At 32.9% G+C, this 23163-nt stretch overlaps 1 protein-coding gene across 1 annotated transcript in view; it reads right to left on the bottom strand.

Annotated features, from left to right (window-relative positions):
- LOC111713550 (tyrosine-protein phosphatase 99A) overlaps positions 1 to 23163 on the bottom strand; it is a 32563-nt gene that overhangs the window by 3614 nt on the left and 5786 nt on the right. Inside the window, exons 4-13 of the mRNA XM_023488432.1 lie at positions 21489 to 21623; positions 17495 to 17573; positions 16021 to 16093; positions 14433 to 14511; positions 11274 to 11451; positions 8906 to 9041; positions 7617 to 7725; positions 4338 to 4459; positions 2915 to 3001; positions 2509 to 2562 (exon numbers count right to left, since the gene is read on the bottom strand). Of these exons, the coding sequence (XP_023344200.1) occupies positions 2509 to 2562; positions 2915 to 3001; positions 4338 to 4459; positions 7617 to 7725; positions 8906 to 9041; positions 11274 to 11451; positions 14433 to 14511; positions 16021 to 16093; positions 17495 to 17573; positions 21489 to 21623 (1052 nt within the window). The remainder of the gene's footprint in view (positions 1 to 2508; positions 2563 to 2914; positions 3002 to 4337; positions 4460 to 7616; positions 7726 to 8905; positions 9042 to 11273; positions 11452 to 14432; positions 14512 to 16020; positions 16094 to 17494; positions 17574 to 21488; positions 21624 to 23163) is intronic.

The following is a 23163-nucleotide window of genomic DNA, read 5'->3' as shown; positions in this document are numbered from 1 at the left end:
AAGAGGGTGAAACTTTTGAATTTTAAATCTGTTTCTGATGTGCTCAGTTGGTTCCTTTTTCTTCCAAGCATTTTCCCTTGTCGGCAAACATAGCCACCCTTTTTTGGATCATTCTTAGCTTTTTGTCTTGGCGGATTTCGCGTACATTTCAATTTCAAAATTTACATGTGGATATCGAGTTCAGTCGCTGCTGCTATGCTCTCAACAAAGTTTTAATCTCAGATTTCCCGGATCCGCCATGAGGGTAGGAATTAGCCATGTTTTAAAAATCGCTTTTTTCTTTTTTTTGACGTAAAGTGCAACAAAATCAAAATTTTCCAATTCCAATTTCCAATTCAAGAGAAATGACTATAAGGGGATCTTGAGAATTTTTTGGACATTTTAATTCAATTTTATTTGGGGTTTCCATGAGAAAACACTTTTCATTTTATTTCAGAGTAGTTATTTGTTAAAAATTGCCTTTTATAACAATAAAAAATATTGTTATATTTTAATTATAAAACCAGCAAAATTTGTATTCTATCCTAATATTCATAGCAACAGATAAGCCGGAAACTGTTGTCCCACCAATACGATTTTTTGTGGTCCCATCAATACGATTTTTTGTTGTCCTACCAATACGATTTTTGTTGTCTCATCAATACGGTTTTTTGTTGTCCTACCAATACGGTTTTTGTTGTCCTACCAAAACAATTTTTGTTGTCCTACCAATACGATTTTTGTTTTCCTACCAATACGATTTTTGTTGTCTCATCAATACGGGTTTTTGTTGTCCTACCAATACGGTTTTTTTGTCCTACCAATACGGTTTTTGTTGTCCTACCATTACGATTTTTTGTTGTCCTACCAATACGGTTTTTGTTGTCCTACCATTACGATTTTTGTTGTCCTACCAATACGGTTTTTTGTTGTCCTACCAATACGGTTTTTGTTGTCCTACCAATACGGTTTTTGTTGTCCAACCAATACGGTTTTTGTTGTCCTACCATCACGATTTTTTGTTGTCCTACCAATACGGTTTTTGTTGTCCTACCATTACGATTTTTTTGTCCTACCAATACGTTTTTTTGCTGTCCTACCTAATCAATTTTTTGTTGTCCTACCAATACAATTTTTTGTTGTCCTACCAATACGTTTTTTGTTGTCCTAGCAATACGATTGTTTGTTGTTCCATCGATACGGGTATTTGTTGTCCTACCAATACGTTTTTTGTTGTCCTACCAATATGTTTTTTGTTGTGGCAAAATTTGTAAAGGTATTGTGATTTGAAAGCCTAATTTTATCAAAAACAATTTTTGAATATCTAAATTGTTCAAAGTATTTCTTTGTAACGATATTTAAAAACATTTTTGAATGAGAATAAAGTGGTAATTAAAGAAGTTGAAAAATATGATAATGTAAAAATAAGAGAGAAAACCACACTTAGCGAAGAAATATTTTGAAATAACATTAGAATAATTAAATTAAAAAACTGGTCACGAAAAGAGCATGTTCTACAGTTTAAACCAGATATTGGAAAACATGTTGATGTCTAATTCCTTGAAAATATAGAATTATAGAAAATAGAGTTTTTATTCAAACTAATTCTACTTATAATCCAGCAGCAGGCAGGCAGACATAAAAACACTGGATTAAAAAGGATTTGAAGTGATAGAATTGTCTGCTTGATTCTAATAGCTAGTCTTAATAGCTTTGTTTTATCAAGTATGATTTAGATATCTATATAGATATCATATTTTGAAACTGGTCATTTTCAATTGTGGTGACTCAACTGAAAGAAACCCATAGAGGAATTGTCAGAATTGAACACTTTTTAAGCTAGAAAAAAAAGAGGTTGTGGGGACATTTCCTCAATCTCCTGAATTCTAAAAAGGAAAGATACCGATTTATTGTTTACATATTTTGATTAATTGGTGGTGGATTGTTAAATTTTTTTTAGCAATCAATTCACAACTTAAAGGAATTAGAACTGTAGATATTTTATATACAGTTTTTGATTAATTGGTGGTGGATTGTTAACATTTTCTAGCAACCAATTCACAGCTTAAAGGAATAAGAACTGTAGATTTATTGTTTACAGTATTTGATTAATTGGTGGTGGATTGTTAATATTTTTCAGCAATCAATTCACAGCTTAAAGGAATAATAACTGCAGATTTATTGTTTACAGTATTTAATTAATTGGTGGTGGATTGTTAACATTTTTCTACAATCAATTCACAGCTTAAAGGAATAAGAACTGTAGATTTATTGTTTACAGTATTTAATTAATTGGTGGTGGATTGTTAACATTTTTCTACAATCAATTCACAACTTAAAGGAATAAGAACTGTAGATATTTAGTTATATTGTAGATGAATTTGGTTTCATTTGTGTAAAAAACTAGTAAGTAATATTTGGAAAACTTTTATAGTTAGAGTAATTCCTAAATTGCTTGTTATACTCTAGACTTAAGATATTTCTAAATGTAAGATGTAATCTTGTTTATTAAGTAAATAGGTTTCTTACTTTCATGTTTCTCGCCAGAAAATCCGGGGATACAGTCTCATTCTCAACCTGCACCTAGATAAGTAGAGTTTTAACCTTGTATCTAAACCTAAACCTGGACCTAAACCTAAACAGTGGCCGAAACCTGATCCTGAACCTTAACCACAACCTAGTCCTAAACAACCTAGTCATGAACACGAACATGAACATGAACATGAACATGAACATGAACATGAACATGAACATGAATATGAACATGAACATGAACATGAACATGAACATGAACATGAACATGAACATGAACATGAACATGAACATGAACATGAACATGAACATGAACATTAAAATGAACATGAACATGAACATGAACATGAACATGAACATGAACATGAACATGAACATGAACATGATCATTAACATGAATTACCTGATATTCTCCGAAGAATTTAGAATCTGATATCTGTGACAGATCATCTCTGGTTCGCGGTGTCTGGATTGTTACGATCAGATTAACCTAAACATAAATTCATGAATATACTGAACATCGTCATGGAACCTAGTATCAGAAACCGGGTTTCACGAATGGGGTTATGCAATTTTGTAGATATATTATTTTACATGGTTAGTTTAATGTTCTCTCTTTATTTTCTACTTCTTGTGTAAATCTACAAAATGTACATAGACCATAGAACGGAAACTCGGGAGTTTCGTTCAACGATACTCTTTTAAATTTGGGGCTATGTGAGGTTTGACCTTTTGTGTTGCTTACTCCATTTTGAAAGCACAAATCTGGATAACGCGGATGGATTAAGTGGATAACATGGACGGATTAAGTATCTAAAAATCTGTATCTTTAAGTGGACAACGTGGACGGATTAAGTATCTAAAAATCTCTATCTTAAAGTGGATAACGTGGATNTTAAGTATCTAAAAATTTGTATCTTTAAGTGGATAACGTGGACGGATTAAGTAATTTAATTTTTATTACTATTAATCTAGCGTTTATGAGTCAGGAACACCTGTATTGTGGTGATCAATGCTACCTTGATCTTGATCTTTTGTTAATTTACAGATTGATTAAATCTTGATTTAATATTCCTTGAGGAATAATGCAATGAAGATATAAAGCATTGATCCTCAAATTAAATTTGCCCACTGTTAATATCGAGATCAAGAAATTGGGATTATGAGCTTCCAACACAAATACATATACATGATTGGTTCTACTCTTTTTACCTGGTTCTCCCAGATAGATCTCCAGGTTCCCCCTGCTACTATACCTGGTTCTCCCAGATAGATCTCCAGGTTCCCCTGCTACTATACCTGGTTCTCCCAGATAGATCTCCAGGTTCCCCCTGCTACTATACCTGGTTCTCCCAGATAGATCTCCAGGTTCCCCCTGCTACTATACCTGGTTCTCACAGATAGATCTCCAGGTTCCCCCTGCTTCTATACCTGGTTCTCCCAGATAGATCTCCAGGTTCCCCCTGCTACTATACCTGGTTCTCCCAGATAGATCTCCAGGTTCCCCCTGCTACTATACCTGGTTCTCCCAGATAGATCTCCAGGTTCCCCTGCTACTATAACTGGTTCTCAAAGATAGATCTCCAGGTTCCCCCTGCTACTATACCTGGTTCTCCCAGATAAATCTCCAGGTTCCCCCTGCTACTTTACCTGGTTCTCCCAGATAGATCTCCAGGTTCCCCCTGCTACTTTACCTGGTTCTCCCAGATAGATCTCCAGGTTCCCCCTGCTACTATACCTGGTTCTCCCAGATAAATCTCCAGGTTCCCCCTGCTACTTTACCTGGTTCTCCCAGATAGATCTCCAGGTTCCCCCTGCTACTTTACCTGGTTCTCCCAGATAGATCTCCAGGTTCCCCCTGCTACTAAAGCCCCCTCTCCGGGTATAAGAATGAACTGTCCTGCTGAGAGCCAACTGTCTACACTAACAGGTCTCCTGTCTGTCAATCCTACGAGACAGTTCAGACATTAATTCAATTTGAAATTTATTTCAAAAATTGCAGAGTAGTGAAAATCCACTTTGTCGGGACAGACATTGATTTTGGAACTGCAGAGGGTGTCTGAAAGTTTTCTGAACATTCTATCTTGACAAATAAATGAAATGAGTCTTTCCTGCAAAATCTGATTTTCTAAACTTTTTATCTTTGCAACCCAGTTGCGCAGACTATTTCAAACTATGAATTCTGTTAGATCATACGACAAAGATAACATTATCAATAATTATTAAATTAATATATATACATATACATATCACCGGATATAACTTTAAGAACTTGGATGGAAACCATTTTGTATTTAAAGTACAGAATTTTTAATATTACAAAATCAAATACTCTTCCTCCCTTGTTCTTAATTCTGAACGTTCTTATGTTGTAATTATGTAGAAAACTATAAATACTTATGCAAATACATGCAGGGTTAGAAGGGAGAAGTAAATTAAGCAATTTTTTCTCCTAGCGCTGGACAGGGTACATAGGCACAAAGATGACAGAGATTGGACAGGATAAATACTATAGGAACAGGGATTACAGAGATAGGACAGGATGTATTCTATACTATAGAACAGTATAAATACTATAGGAAAAGAGGTTACAGAGATAAGTCAGAAGATAGACAACAGGAACAGAGATTAAATAGATAGGACAAGAGATATACTATAGAAACATATATGCCAGAGATAGGACAGGGGATATGCTACAGGAACAGAGATTACAGATATAAGACAGGATAAATAATATAAAAACAGAGATTACAGAGATAGGAAAGGATAAATACTATAGGAACAGAGGTTACAGAGATAAATCAGGAGATAAACAATAGGAACAGAGATTAAATAAATAGGACAAGAGATAAACTGTAGAAACAAATATGCTTGAGATAGGACAGGGGAAATACTATAGGAACAGAGATTACAGAAAAAGGACAGGATGAATACTATAGAAACAGAGGTTACAGAGATAAGTCAGGAGAAAGGACAAGATATTTACTTTTGTGTTATTCTTTACATTTGTGTTATTCTTAGCAATGTTCTTAAAAAGATATTCCTTTTCGAAAGTATAGATTTCAAATCAATTTAAATCAAACTAACAATATTTTACTAACAAGTTGTATTACTATAATCATTCTACTAAACTTGCTTTTAATGATATGTCTAATCCTTTCCTCCTTCCCCTCCCGTCCTTGTTTTTTTTTCCAATCCACCGTTTATCCCCTCTTTTCCTCCGATCCTTGTTTTTTTGCAATCCCCCGTTTATCCCCTCCCGTCCTTGTTTTCTTCCAATCCCTCGTTTATCCCCTCTTCCCCTCCCCTCCCCTCCTAAATGTAAAACATGAGAAATCTGATAAGCTTATAAAATAAAAAAGGTCTATGGCTTCCTCTCTTTACCTCCCCCTTCTCCCTGAGGAATCCTAAGACTAGTTAAAGGGACTGTCGACATTATTTCAAGTAACCTCCCAATTAAAGGGAGTGTTTGCGAAAAATGAAAGGGGGTATAGGCTAACGACAAATCAAATTCGAGAGTGATCGCTACTAATCATACTTCTATCTGTTGCGTCTGTAAGAAGAAAATTGTTAAACACGACTCATACCGAATAGCGTAGCGTCCAAACAAATTCTCATAGTTGCAATATTTCACTCAGATCGTATAAATAATTCAATTTAATTTAAAACAAACCATTCACATGTTATAGCCTTTTACTATCGAAATTAATTCAACGCATTCATATATAGTTGATATTTCACAATATTTTTATTTGTTTTCCTAAATTGTGCAATGCAATTGAAATTGACCTTAAAGAAACTAAATCTGCAAAATGATATAAATCAATATTTATCTTAAGAATTATGAGAGGTTTAAATGCGAAAAAGCTAGTTGTATATCGTGTGAATAAATTTTATAAAAAAAAACTGAAAAAAAACTGAAACTTAATTTGCTTATTTGTGTTTCTGTAACTACCATCCTTAACACCCTGTATTTCAATTTATCTCTACATTAATCCCTCTGATCTAAACCTGCCACAGATCACCTGACAATATCCTTCCTTCAAATAAACTCCTTATCTATCCAAAACATAACTTGATGTGTTTAACTAATTATATTCAGTATCGTTAACTAACTTTGGGCCAACCACTCAAAACAAACTACCCTGGTTAGGCGGGTCCAAACTGCATAATAAATTGTGATTGTTTTTTTGTGATATCTTATGTCATATCTCAGTTCAATAAAAATATGAAATATGAATACACAATGTACTTTAAGCAATGATTTTGGTGGTCTCTAGGTGTCTTGCTCTTCAACGTAGAACACATAAAGCATCAAAAGCAGAGACACCTAGTGGCCAAATAATCGTCATTGAAAGTATATTGTATGAAACAAATAGAAGATATTATTAAATATTAACTATTTATAAATGCATGTAATAAAATTCAATGATTATTGATTACAGGTTGAAATATCTGAATGATTAATATATATATTTAATAGAATTAGTTACGATCTGAGTGGAATAACATAACTTTGTGAATTTGTATGGACGCTACGTTTTTTTCTACAATTCGTGTTTAACCAGTTTCTACAGATAGATGTAAGATTAGTAGCGATCACTATTGATTCAACGTTAGCCTATACCCCCTTTCATTTTTCGCTAACACTCTATTTAAAGAGATTTATTTACATGCTTGTTTTACATCAATACCCTTTTGACCATTATCAGAGCCATTCTACGAAAGATATTGTACTTATTCTTCAATCAAGCATATTAAATTCTCTTATTTTTTTCCTTCTCTCTGAAAGAAAATCCGCATCGTATGATATATTCATAATTTTTTGTTTTTTCAACTATAGTTTTTCAAAATAGTGAAATGCATATTTTGGAAATTGTGAAGCAAGAAAAACGATTGAACTTCCACATTATTAATCTTATAATAGTTTAAACGATACCGGTGTTTAAACTAAACTTGACCCCCAATTATATCCGGGTATAGTTTTCTACTGGATTAAACTAACCTTGACCTCCAACTATATCAGGGTATAGTTTTCTACTGGATTAAACTAACCTTGACCCCCAACTATATCAGGGTATAGTTTTCTACTGGATTAAACTAACCTTGACCCCCAACTATATCAGGGTATAGTTTTCTACTGGATTGTCTAGCTGTTGTCTCCAGGTTCTCATAATCCTTACAGATTGCCATATCTCCGCTAGCATGAAGTCCCTGAAAAATATTCAAGTTCCAGAGCTGGGAACTCTTGGGTTGTGAATATCGAGATCAGTGCATGATCTCGATTTTTTGTTAATCTGCAGATTAATTTAATTTTTATTCTATATCCCGCATGGTTATTGGAGCAATAACTGAAACAAAGTGCTCACTGTGGATAACGAGATCAACCGATTGGGATTAAAAGTATTCAAAACAAAAGTTCCCAGCTCAGGATGTTCATTGATTTCTAAATTATCTTATTTTTTCTCTTCAAATACCATCAAAATTAAAGTGCATCAAATTTGTCTGAAAATGTTGAAGAGCTCCATGTTATTTATTCATCGAACTTTTATTTTGATGGTTGAAAAATACATCAAATATTAAAAATGTAACTTCTTTATAGATTTGTTTCTGTAAATAGAGATAAATACAGTGAAAAAATATAAAAGCGTCCAAAAATACACTTTTCACCAAATTTTATAAAAATCATAAAGCTATGATGTGTCCCAATAAACTTGATAATACAGGGTGTCTCATAAAACATGGGAATTCAGTGACGAATTCGATATCGTCTTTGTTATGAACTAGCATAGTAATACCTAATTTCAAAAGCCATACTATTTTTATGTCTGCTAGAGTTTATTTTATAAAAAGGGTAAAAGACTGCAAAAATGTGTCTATAATGTCTCTGCAACATGAACAGTGAAGACGGAGAAGTTTACTCTAATTGTGTACTGCAATTTTCTTGTTTTACTAAGTACAACCGTATGCAGTCAAAACATAAACAAACAAAATGTGAACATAGCAGACGAAACTCATACAGATTACAGCTTTCTCATGGTAGGTATCACTATACTAAATCAAAGAACTATTTAAAAAGACGATATCGAATTCGTCACTGAATTCCCATGTTTATTGGGACACCCTGTACAAAGTCGGTCTTTTTCTACTAGTTTCTCAATTTTTTATGTTTTATTCTATTGGATGTATTAAAAATATTATCAGACTTTAGGGCAATAAACATTAATGGATCCAGACTGATGAATCGATTAGATATTTACGAAATAAAGGTTTGATTGATTGATTTGTTTTATTTACTTATCTATTTTATATTGATTGATTTATTGATTATTTTTTGGATTTATTTATTGATTGATTGACTGATTAATTGAGTGACTGAATGATAGAGTATTACCTGAATATGTTTTGGGAAAAGTTGACCAGGAATATCAGATTCAGGTTCACCAGTCCAACCCCGCCCCCTGCCACGCCCACTAGCGTAAGCGGTACAGGGCGGGACAGCCACCAAACCATACCCAGATATACGTCGCCTGTAGAGTAAAAGTTGAAAGAAAATGCTTAGATTAGAAAATGAAAATAAGAATGATTTAAAAATATATAAAATATAAAGAGGAACACATTAGAAGAAATAACACGCATCAAGTAACACAGGACATGGAACACAGTACCAGTAACAAAGAACGAGGAACACAGAACAAGGAATACTGAACAAAAACCACAGAACAAGGAACACAGACAAAGGATCGAAGAAAAAAGAACATAGGTTAAGGAACACAGAAAAAGAAACACAGAACAAGGAACACAAAGCAACAAGAACACAATGTAACACAGGACAAGGAAAACAGATTAAGGAACATAGAACAAGGAACACAGAACAAGGAACAAAGAACAAGGAACACAGAACAAGGAACACAGAACAAGGAACCTAGAACAAGGAACACAGAACAGGGAAGCTAGAACAAGGAATACAGAGCAAGGAACACAGAACAAGAAATACAGAATAAAGAACACAGAACACGGAACGCAGAAAAAGGAACACAGAATAAGGATCACAGTACAAGAAAAAACAGAACAGAGAACACAGAACAAGGAACCCTTAAAGTTACCCAGGACAAGGAACACAGAACAAAGAAACACAGAACAAAGAATACAGAAAAAGGAACATAGAGAAAGAACACAAGGAACACGGAACAAGGAACACAGAGCAAGGAAAACACAGTACAGGTAACACATGTAAAAAGACAGAACAAGGAACATACTACAGGGTAATAAAACACATAAATATGAAGTGTGGAGAGGGGGGGGGGTCCAAGAAAAGGGAATATAGATACTGCGACAGTTGAACAACTGGTGTGGACTCGTGGAGGGGTTTAAAATGAAATATTAGTTGAATTTTATGACACAAGTATTGTTTCATTTTATGACAAGGATATTGTTTTTATCACCCTCTCGGGTAGAGATGTTTTCAATACAGGTTCTCATAAACACATTTATCAAACTTCTTATATACACACTGTATACAGTAGCTGGGAGTATAAAAGCCCGGTTCAGTGGTTAATCGGGACTTGATCCAAGCTTTCAAGGACTGATCTGGGCTTTTAGATTCACAGCACAGGACAAATAGTTGATCCGGTAGTTTTCTTATTTTCTTTTGAAATTTACGACATTTTATAATGTAAAGAGGGGGAGGGCGGTCATAAAAGGGGAAATTAATGAGGGAAACATAGGATAAATATCGGAAGTGGATTATTATGGAGTGAGGGTTTCAAAGGATTAAGGCGGGGTAGGGAAATGATATTAAGTAAGAGAAGGGGAAACTTATTTAGGGGTGGATTAAATGGGAACAACAAATGAGGGGGGGGGGGCTGGATCATTATTGGTGAGGTAATTATGGTTATCATTATTATTATTATTATTATTATGAATCAAAGAAGCAAAAAGGGTGAATATGAAAAATGTAAATTTGATAAACTAGATGAAGATAAAAAATTAAGTTTTAAAAGATAAAACATCTTATGTTTGCATTCCTTCATTTATCATATATTCAGAGGGTAGGTTTAGAAGGATCTAAAATTCTAGATCTTTTTCTATTCTCATTAATTATTTATCCAGGAAATCTTACAAATTGTAAAAGTTTGGAACTAGTTATTTATTGACGAATAGTCCGAGAAATCGTTTTGAAAATTAGAAGGGAAAAAGGAAGAGGAAGGGAAGGTTCTGGACAAGTTAGGTAGGACGGGTCAGGATAAAAATGAAAGAAAAGAATTAAAGAAAATCAGGATAAAGATAAAATAAAGAGTTAAGGCGAAGATGGATATCATGAAAAGGATGAGGGTAAGAATGAGAATGAAGATAAGAATGAAAAAAATATAAAAAAATAGAAACAGAAAAAGTTAGTAATGTGATAAGTATATTTTAAAGAAGGTTGAGAACGAAAATAAAGGATAGAGAAATTGATGACAAAGAATGAGGATAAAAGAGAAGACATTATAAGGAATGGTATGAGTAGGAGGGAATGAATGAGAATGACAAATCAAAATATGATAAGGATAAGGAAAAGGAGGAAGAATACAATGATTGGGATGAAAAGGAGGACTAAGACAAGTATGAGGATGAAGATGAGGATCAGGAAGATGAAAAAGATAAGAATCAGGATGAGCTTGAAGATAAGGATAAAAATGAAAATAATGATAAGAATGAGTATGTAAACGAAAATGGTTAAAGATGTCAATAAAGGATATAAACAAAAAACACCTATCTACCTGCAGATGAAAGTAGAGACTACTAAAAGGATGATTACAAGCAGAGCTCCGAGTCCTGCAGCTACTAGGACCAGGTTGAGACTAGGAGTGTATATCAGTATACTGCTAGATACAGGACTACACCCATAGTTGAGATAAACATACTTGTTCACAGAGAGACGGGACTCAAACTCAATACCTAGGGTAGAAAAGACATGTTAAAACTAAAACAGAAAATATATGGGTTTGTGACAATCAAACCTCTAAAAGAACTGGAAGCAGGATAGAGTAGGATAGAGTAGGATAGAGCAGGATAGAGTAGGATAGAGTAGGATAGAGTAGGATAGAGTAGAATACAGGATAGAGTAGGAAAGAATAGGATAGAGTAGGATAGGTTAGGATAGAGTAGGATAGAGTAGGATAGAGTAGGATAGAGTAGGATAAAGTAGGATAGAGTAAGATGGAGATGAACAGATGGGACCAAAACTGAGCAACTTCTCATGTCAACAGTAGAAGTTTTCAAGCTTTGTTTGCTGAGGTGCAAATTTCCAATTTTCTTCCTCCTGGTTGGAGAGATGTGCAATGTGCATTTATAGTTCTCTATCTACTTAAAACTCTAGCATGCTAGGTGACAACCTTACTTTCGAGCTATATCTTCAAATTTTCTAGCCATCTAGCTGTAGGATCCTTCGATCGTACAGCCATCTAGCTGGAGTTACTTCGCTAGGATTCTAGCAGGTTAAGTTTTTCTCCTTAATTTTCTTGCTATCTCACTGGATATCTTCTTCCACTTGGTTTTCAAGCTATCTAACTGGATATCTTCTTCCGCTTGGTTTTCTAGCTATCTAACTGGATATCTTCTTACACTTGGTTTTCTAGTTATCTAACTGGACATATTTTCAACTTGGTTTTCAAGCTATCTAACTGGATATCTTCTTACACTTGGTTTTCAAACTATCTAACTGGATATCTTCTTACGCTTGGTTTTCAAGCTATCTAACTGGATATCTTCTTACACTTGGTTTTCAAGCTATCTAACTGGATATCTTCTTACACTTGGTTTTCAAGTTATCTAACTGGATATCTTCTTCCACTTGGTTTTCTAGCTATCTAACTGGATATCTTCTTCCACTAGGTTTTCTAGCTATCTAACTGGATATCTTTTCCACTTGGTTTTCAAGCTATCTAACTGGATATCTTCTTACACTTGGTTTTCAAGTTATCTAACTTATTATTGGCTTTCGACCTATCTAACTGGATATCTTCTTCCACTTGGTTTTCAAGTTATCTAACTGGATATCTTCTTACACTTTGTTTTTAAGCTATCTAACTGGATATCTTCTTACACTTGGTTTTCAAGTTATCTAACTGGATATCTTCTTACACTTGGTTTTCTAGTTATCTAACTGGATATCTTCTTACACTTGGTTTTCAAGCTATCTAACTGGATATCTTTTTATTATTGGTGTTCAAGCTATCTAACTGGATATCTTGGTTTTCAAGCTATCTAACTGGATATCTTCTTACACTTGGTTTTCTAGTTATCTAACTGGATATCTTCTTACACTTGGTTTTCAAGCTATCTAACTGGACAGGTTCCTTCGTTCTTGATCAGTCAAAGCCATAGAATAAGATTAAGCTTTTTAGTTTACCGTTGTTAATCGGACTCTTTTATTAGAGGGACACTTGAAATTACATTAAAAGTACATTTAAGCTCTGAAGATTATCAGTAATTTAATGTTTAATTGAATTCATATGTTTCAGATTTTTTATCGTTCCCAGTAACAAGTTGCTAGTTGCTAGTTTTAGTTGTTAGTTGCTAGTTGCTAGTTGCCAGTTCCTAGTTGTTCGTTGCTAGTTGCTAGTTGCTATTTGCTAGTTGCTAGTTGCTAGTTGCTTGTTGCTAGTTGCTAGTTGCTAGTTGCTAGTTGCTAGTTGCTAGTTGCTAGTTGCTAGTTTCTAGTTGCTAGTTGCTAGTTGCTAGTTTCTAGTTGCTAGTTGCTGTTGCTAGTTGCTAGTTGCTAGTTGCTAGTTGCTAGTTGCTAGTTGCTAGTTGCTAGTTGTTAGTTGTTAGTTGCTAGTTGCTAGTTGCTAGTTGCTAGTTGCTTGTTGCTAGCTGCTAGTTGTTAGTTGCTAGTTTCTTGTTGCTATATTTGCTAGTTGCTATTTCCTATTTGCTTATTTCTAGTTCCTTGTTCCTAATTCCCAGTTTCTTAAGTCCCTAGTTCCTAGTTCGTATGTTCCTAGTTTCTAATTTCTAGTTCCCAGTTCCTTGTTTTCAGTTTCTAGTTTCTAGTTCCTAGTTCTTAAATTGTTCGTGAGGAAAAATCTTTAATAATTATTTTCCAAGTTTGTTTGTCAGGCAAAGGTCAAGAAGAAATGAAAAATGTTCATCAATACGTTTCATTTATTTTATATTTTTGTGCACTGAGAGCCAAACTTTTTAATTTGTGGCTAATCTGAAGCTCAGTCACAAACTCGAATTTTCCCATCACTATGTATTTGCAACCTGATGGTGTACACAAAGATATAGAATGTGGTTATATCTTGTAACAAAATTATATTTTATCAGAGATAAATAAAGATTTTAGATAATTAAAGTAAGTTACAGCGTATCTTATAGGTATTTGAACAACACTATAGTCTAGTATAGGTTCAAATAAAAAGGAAGAAATTAAGATTTAAAAAAGAGATTTATATAACTATGTAAGAAAAATTAAGACCCCTTTCAGACTATATTCATGGTTTTAAACAGTTCGGTGCATAGTCTAGTACACAAACCCATTTCACTAAATAGTTATTTATCAAGTTATTGAAAAACATGTTTGCTTCTTTTGCTTAGTAAAATTCGTCTTCATGTTCAGCAGTTTAACTTGAATTAACGTATTATTTCTAGTTTCCAAAACTGGAAAAGCGTTTATTGCATATAAGTTTTCCAACATTACATATATGTTTTATAACATTGCATATATGTTTTACCACAATACATATATGTTTTACAACATTGCATATATCACGGTGGACTGCAGTCAATTTTAATTCCAACCGTACCGACCCCTTGTACCGGCCTTAGTAACGCATGGCGAGTACCGGCCTGCGATACTATCCTAGACCGGATCGGTCTAAACTTTAATGGCGCGACTACGACTCCTTAGTTTAGTGTTGATATGAACTGCTAACCTGGTAAATGTAAGGATACAGATACTGCCGATACAGCAACATTGTAGTTTGTATCATTCTCCAATCCTGTCAGATACACCTTAAACAATATTTGTAACAAACCCTTTAAAAGATTAAAAACAAAGAATTTAAAAACTCGCCCCAAACATTAATTTCTAATCATTAAGCCTCTGTAACTTGATTTTGTATACTTTTGATAATTTGAATTCTGCACGTTCAAGCAGTCAAGGTTTATGAAAGCAAAAGTTCACAACGAGAAGTTGCATGTTATAAAGGAATTAAACACATTAGAGTTTGTGGCATCGAAACAAATTTTTAATCTTGTCAGATAAACTTAAACCAGGATGGAATTTAATAGATCTGAGAGTGATCCCTGAACTACCAACCGCCAGTTCAAATCTTTAATGACCGATGACGGTAGGGAGTTTAGCGACCTCAGCAATTAATTAAATTCGGTTCCTAGTCAAATAAACCTTAAACTCCAACATTACCCCTAAATTTTCATTAAAATCTGTAAAATTGTGTAAAATCAAACAAAGTTTTTTTTTACCATGAAACCGAATGGACCCATTGTGAAGATTGAATGCTGACACGACAAGATTCAAATCTTGAAATTGAGATGATTGAAGTAAAACAGAAATATTTACAAACAGAAAAGCTTGTCAAGATTCTGGTTTTAGTTCTACAGTTAGATTTTTAGGAAATGTAACAAAGGAAAGGCACACAAATCCGCCAATAAATCATCAGATATCAGCAACATTTTAGACACTGGTGAAGGGTCTGACCAAAAACCTAGAAAACCACAACAATTCTTCACTCTGGTTCAAAGTAATTAATATTTATAAAAAAAAACAGAGTGTTGCAGATGTAGAAAAAGCATGTAAAAAAGTTCAGCACATAAAATTCTAAAATATCAATTTTTTAAGGGTTAATATATATTAATATCGATCCTGATAAATCTACATATTTGAACAATTTTAGATCAAAAAGACTAATACATTTTGCACGACATTACTTTACTTTGTTAAATTTCCTAAAATTCATAATGCATTTAAAGAAATTTTCCCAAAATTAAATATGCGCGCGCGCATGTTACTATCAAGCAGCACAAAAAGAGAGTTTAAAAAATGGAATTATTGATCAGTAATTTACATAGGATACTATATTTTAAAATTGCATGCAATGTTTTCAATTTGATATCATGAAATTGTAAATCTTTTAAAAAGGTGAAACATATTTTGTAACACGATATTAAGAAATGTTGGGCTTTCATATAACGCGTGTTAATCATATTGTGGTAACAAGAAAACGGTGGAATAGCTGTCGTCTTATATCTTACTTTTGATTATGAAATATCGATTAGATATTTGTGACTAATCTATTTAAAACTGTAAATTCTGATATTCTGACCGGCCATAGACCTCCCTGGGTGTCAAGGGAGTTACCACAAAAATGTTCATATGTTCGCTTCAGCCGTTGAACGTTCATAAAAAGAAACAAAACTACAGACAGACAAGTTATACAATATATATTAATAATAGAAGAAAATAAAATAAATAAAAATGAAGAAATTAATTAAATTACTTACTATATATATGTCCGAGGAGTTGTTGCTGATAATGTCGATTTTTCTTTTAGAGAAAGAAGCATCTTTATCCGACCTAAAGAGAAGTTTATTAATAATTAATTGAAGGGTAATTAGCGAGTAATTAAGAAGTAATTAAAGGGTGATTAGGTTTGGGAAGTGTAATCTAATGACGGGTTCTTGCAATGAAATAAATAATAGAGTGCATTACTCTCTCAATTAAAGGGAGTGTAGAAGTAAATTCGTGAAAGGGAGTGTAGAAATAGTTTTATTAAAGGGACTGTGTAGACGTTCTTTTGTGTGCACTTAAATTTATAAAGTGGCATAACAATTCACAACCATTTAACCTTTGTATGGTCATGGAGGAGTGAGATTTCGTTGTTTTTATAGCTGAAAATTGATTATCTTTAATTGTGGTTTTATGCAGCAGAGACACTTTACAAGAAAGAAAAAAATCTTTCTCATTTTTAGTTTTAAATACAAATTTTAAGGTATTCGTTGTGAATCGAATATCCCAGTCTAGAAATGAAAGGTGTCCGTTGTGAATCGAATATCCCAGTCTAGAAATGAAAGGTGTCCGTTGTGAATCGAATATCCCAGTCTAGAAATAAAAGGTGTCCGTTGTGAATCGAATATCTCAGTCTAGAAATAAAAGGTGTCCGTTGTGAACCGAATATCCCAGTCTAGAAATGAAAGGTGTCCGTTGTGAATCGAATATCCCAGTCTAGAAATGAAAGATGTCCGTTGTGAATCGAATATCCCAGTCTAGAAATGAAAGCGGCCTCTTTTTGTTTATAGTTCTTGCTCTAAGTGTTTTCTTCATCCTTCAAATCTTTCGTTTAAAAATATGCGTTTTCGTAAATACCTTAACAATGTATTGTTAGACTTATGAAAGGCATTTGACAGAAGAATTTAATTAAATACAGATTTTGCACTTAAAATTTCTACAAATATATTTTCTGAACGCATTTGACAGATTTTTTCCTCATTTTTTCAAATTGTAAGTAGAAGTATCGGTTAATCTTCAGACAAGGAGAGATTAAGCTTTACTCATGAACCATCCATTGAAAAGTTCCAAGCTCAAATTCCGGATTTAGACTAGCTAGTATTGAGATAGAGCCAAATTTTGTGTAAGCAATATCGATCTACCATGAACATGTCACCATAATTTTATCAATTTTCATAAACTTGGACCCGGATATAGAAAGAACACAGTTCATTAATGAGAAAAAACGAAATGTCATATTTGAAAAACATCATTTTATTTATTCATCATGACATCATGATTCTAAAAATATGTTTAAATTATTCATTGATAAAATGAATACTTGCACATTTTAACAAATAAATATCTATTTGTTAAATAAATAAAATCCGAGTAAAGCCAGAAATAGAACAAAATATAATTACTTTTATTATTTGCATGGTGGTGGAGGTAAACTGTACATAACTGTCTACACTGTACACTCATGTTTACCTGTAGTACACCATGTAATAATCCACTTTTCCATAATACAGACGAGGTCTCCTCCATTCTAGCAGGATATCTCCTTTTCCTGTACATAAGAATATCATTTTATGTACAATACATATACTGTACAATAGATATAATAAATAGTGTACAGTAAATATATCTTATCATGTACATTCAATATACAATAAACATATAACATCATGTACATGACATGTAAAACGTACAACAAACACTATTTATTTTTTAAATTAATGCGTTTCAGTAAAATTGAGTTGTAAGTTCATGTTATACTTTATAGAGTTTCTTAATTGATTTAAGTTTCTTGTAAAGATGTAGTTCAACCACTTCTCGTTGAGCTCTTTCTTCGTGGTTCAACTGCTTCTCGTTATTCATCAAATCTGGTTTTATTCAGATTTCATATTTCTTGTGTAACATCTTACAAAAATACTATTTCGTAAGCACAGTTTGAGTACTGATATATGGACATCGTTTTCAGACATTTAGGGGTTTTTGACGTGTTTAGAAGAATTTAAGTCATTAATTTAATTGCAAAATTGTATTCTTGATAATATTGCTTTAATTACATAATGCGAATATTTTTCTTTAGTCCAAGATATTAAACAAGACGATTTTCTAATCGTTCTGAAAAATCCTCTTAGTTCTTTGGTCAGAATCAAAATATTGCATAATATGATAAAAGCAAACTTGTCTAGCAGGCGATTTTGAAATAGGATTCACATTGTGGAGCCTCTTAATATTATTTGATTATTTAAAACCGGGCCTTAAAGGGACTGTAAAGGCTGAAAGCTAATCACTTTAGCTCTTGATCGCGACCCATGAAAGTCTTATCGTGTCTCGAGAAATTGATATAAAACTGTATAAAAATTATACGAAAGTTCATATATGTAAAATTTAGAAAATCTTAAACTTAAATCACGTGACCAGAACTATTACCAATGGCAGAGCAGTATGCTGGTCACGTGTCTCCGCCTGTGTCACCTGACCACTTTACTGCACTGCCATTGGTGGAATTTCTGGTCAAGTAATACGACGTATAAATAATATTATGAATTAAATCTACTAAAAATAGAAATAACAAATATAAAATTAGAATTGGAGTAAACCTAAGGTACAATTAGCTTCCTCTGGGATATCATCGTTTTCAGATTGGTTGCTTATTTGCTGAATTTGATCTATTTCAACCCACTGCTTTTATACAAAATTGTATATATATTAATTTTCGTATAACTTTGACATGGTTGTATATCAATTTCTAGAGATAGGAACATCAGATATAACTTTCATGGGTCGCGATCGAGAGCTAAAGTGATTAGCTTTCAGCCTATACCCCCTTTCATTTTTCCTTTACAGTCCCTTTAAAATGATGGCAATGTACAAGAAATATATTATATATATATATGACAAATATTCTGTGTATTAGGATTAACATAAGATACATATGAATAAATGACAGAGAGGATTTAGCTCTGATCGATTATGAATAATCAATCTCTGGGTAGGGTCTAGGACCTTCTGACAGTTACAAAATGTTTTTCTTTAGTTTGTCCTAAGAGACTCTTGAACCCAGTCCAATGAAACTTTTACAGCTCAGGAGAATCAAAGAGATGGCTGAGGTCAGATTATAAAAGAAGATTGATTCTTATATGTTTTATCATTACTTTGCTTCTCCATCAAATGTAGGGCATTTGATTCCTGAATGATTAATTGATATGTATTTTATGTATTGTTTAAAGGGATTGTTAACAGTATTCTAAATGACCCTCCATTTACATGTTTAATTCATAACGGTAACCACTAACTTCGTCACTTTTTCTTTATAAAAAGTGTTGAATTTTGAAAATATCCTATGGTCTTTCTAGCTGAAAACTTTTGCAGAGAAATAACATACTTTTGAAAATAATCAAAATTTATTTTATCCTTGAAAATTCCTCTTCAGTCCATTTAAAGTCCTAGAGTGTAATGGATATAAATACCATGCCTAGAGTGTAATGGATAAAAATACCATGCCTAGAGTGTAATGGATATAAATACCATGCCTAGAGTGTAATGAATATAAATACCATGCCTAGAGTGTAATGGATATAAATACCATGCCTAGAGTGTAATGGATATAAATACCATGCTATAGAAGTCTCAATAACTCAAATGATAACATATTTTCACAAGTTTATTTATTCATATGTTACTCGTTTAACATACTAAGAATGACTAGTGTAAAATCCGAGATTGAACAAGTTTGCGAAATATCAGTGAAACTGTTTGCGCATTTATGCAAACTCAATTCTAATTTTAACATGTAAGACAAAATCATATTTTCTTATAACTAAAAGTCAGGCTTCTACAGTGCCTAGAGTGTAATGGATATAAATACCATTCATATAGAGTAATGAATATAAATACCATGCCTAGAGTGTAATGAATATAAATACCATGCCTAGAGTGTAATGAATATAAATACCATGCCTAGAGTGTAATGGATATAAATACCATGCCTAGAGTGTAATGAATATAAATACCATGCATATAAAGTAATGAATATAAATACCATGCCTAGAGTGTAATGGATATAAATACCATTCATATAGAGTAATGAATATAAATACCATGCCTAGAGTGTAATGAATATAAATACCATGCCTAGAGTGTAATGGATATAAATATACAATGCCTAGAGTGTATAATGGATAAAAATACCATGCCTAGAGTGTAATGGATATAAATACTATTTCTGGTTTGTCAAAACAAATCTGATTTAACAAAAAGTGTGTGTGCGGGGGGCCGGGGGGGGGCTAACAAAATGTAAATCATTCATACACTCCTAAAGTCTTTTTGCATATTTTAATCGTGTTTGATATATGATATAAAACTTTAAATATATGTCATGGATATCTCAATTCTATTTCTTTAGGTTAATAAATCAATTCTAAGAAACTCTGAAACTGGAATAAAGTTTTAGATTCAGCATGACAAGTGTGGACGAATAAAAATGTTTATATTTACTAACATATTTCTTTGTAAGCAGAAAAACATCTAAAAATACATTTTAGGATATAGTTATATGTGTATGAGGAAGTGGGGTATGTGTATGAGGATGTAGGTATGGGTGTGAGTGAAGTTGATGGTATGTGTGGGACCTGCCTTTACGTATGTTTGCTTTAGCCTGTTAAGCAGCATCTTTGTTAAAGTAAATCTCTACAGTGTACAGTATGTATGTATTATCATGTCTTTACGATGTGCAGTATATATGTACAAGTAAACCTGCACAGTGTTCATGTACATAAAGTTTAAACATTTACACTGCCCATTGTATACAGTATCCATGTATTATATTATACTTGTAAAGTTTAGTACTATAATGGTAGGTGGAGAGAGTTGTACAAGTCTACTAATAATAGTAATGGTTGGTGGAGAGGGTGGTCCAGTATGTACATTGTACAAGTATACCTGTACGGTTGGTGGAGGGGGTTGTACACTATGTACTAGTATACCTGTACAGTTTAGTACTGCAATTGTTGGTGGAGAGGATTGTACAATATTTACAAGTATACCTGTACAGTTCAGTACTGTAATGGTTGGTGGAAAGGGTTGTACACTATGTACAAGTATACCTGTACAGTTTAGTACTGCAATTGTTTGTGGAGAGGATTGTACAGTATGTACAAGTATACCGGCCTGTACAGTATAGTACTGTCATGGTTGGTGGAAAGGGATGAACAGTATCTATGTACTAGTATACCTGTACAGTTTAGTACTGTATTAGTTGGTGGGGAGGATTGTACAGTATTTACAAGTATACCTGTACAGTTTAGCACTGTAATCGTTGGTGGGGAGGATTTTACACTATGCACAAGTATACCTGTACAGTTTAGTACTGTAAAGGTTGGTGGGGAAGATTGTACTCTATGTACAAGTATACCTGTACAGTTTAGTACTGTAAAGGTTGGTGGGGAAGATTGTACTCTATGTACAAGTATACCTGTACAGTTTAGTACTGTAATGGTAGGTGGAGAGGGCTGGGCCGTATCTGTCTCAACTTCCAGTGGATTAGAATCCCCTCCTTCTCTTTTACTTGTAAATCCACGAATCTGAAGCTTGTATGAAGTCCTGGGTCCTAAACCAATTAATCGATTTATTTGAAAATCCACGTTTCTTCTTTCAACAATTTTATTTCTTTTGTTCTATAGTTCCAGCTAAATATATTCTATAGTTCCAGCTAAATATATTTTATAGTTCCAGCTAAATATATTCTATAGTTCCAGTTTAATATATTCTATAGTTCCAGCTTAATATATTCTATAGTTCCAGCTTAATATATTCTATAGTTCCAGCTAAATATAACCAAGATTAAATGGAAATATGTGCAGTAAAATATGAGAGAAATATAATATTAACCAAGAAAGAAAATTTGTTCCAGATATCTTTTTTTGAGGGCATTTTAGCAAATTGATTTTTTTCGGACAAATTAAGTTTGTGACTGTGAATAAATGTCAAATTAAGTTTGTGACTGTGAATAAATGTCAAATTAAGCAAAAGACAAATAAAGTAAAGTAAAGAAGACAACTTCCTAATTAGTTATTTCTTTCTAATAATAGGAAATCACGGAACCCAGCTTTATAACTTTTCTTTGATAAAAAAGACAAATATTTCTTTAATTTTCCTTAAAATATTTATCAAACAAATTTTCCAAGGGACTAAAGACATCATTTCAAACAATCCTTCATTTTCAGTTTAGCATGTCGGATTCTCAACTGTACTTTTAAACCGGCCTTATCCTTATGAGTGATTTTAAAAGAGACAATTCATGAATTTAACCATTTTAAAGACGATATTTCCTCACTAATAAAGGGAGAATTCGCGAAAATGAAAGGGGGTATAGGATTACAGCGAAAATTATAGATGGTGATCGCTACTAATCTTACTTCTACCTGTTGTGTCTATAAGGAGAAAATTGTTAAAAATGGCTCATACCGAAGAACGTAGCGTCCATGCAAATTCAGAATTTGGCCACATTCGACTCGGATCGTAAAACAATGAATTTAATTCCAAACAAATCATTCAAATATTACTACCTATAATCATCGATAATTTTTCCACGCATTCGTATATAGTTGATATTTCATAATATTTTTAATTTTTTTAATTTTTATGATCTATAAGAGTTACTTTTGAAAACATTTATTCCGGCTTTGAGGAATTTTGATAATGAAGACGACAATTTCATATTTTCCAGGAATGTTTGAAAATCCAGCTCCAGCCGTAAAAACAAGTTGTAAGCGAAATATCAATTTAAAAAAATCTAAAATATTATGAAATATATCAAATTTATACAAATGTGTTAAAAATTATCGATGATTAAAGGTTGTAATATCTGAATGATTTGTTAAGAATTAAAATGATTTTTTAAGATCCGAGTCGAATTTTGCAACTTACTGAATTTGTATGAGTCGTTTTTAACAATTTTCTCCTTAAAGTCGAAACAGATAGAAGTAAGATTAGTAGCAATTACGATCGATAATTTTTCGCCGTAAGCTTATACCCTTTTCATTTAGTGAACACTCACTTTAAGATTAAGGCTAAAAGGCTCATTAACCGGAACCGTTTTATTAAAGGACGTACAAGTTTAATTCTTAATACTTGACTGAAAATTATTT

Source organism: Eurytemora carolleeae, unplaced genomic scaffold (assembly GCF_000591075.1).
Source record: "Eurytemora carolleeae unplaced genomic scaffold, Eaff_2.0 scaffold1439, whole genome shotgun sequence".
Classification (NCBI taxonomy): domain Eukaryota; kingdom Metazoa; phylum Arthropoda; class Copepoda; order Calanoida; family Temoridae; genus Eurytemora; species Eurytemora carolleeae.
The sequence above is the reverse complement of the archived record's forward strand: the minus strand, read 5'-3'. Positions and strand labels throughout refer to the sequence as shown.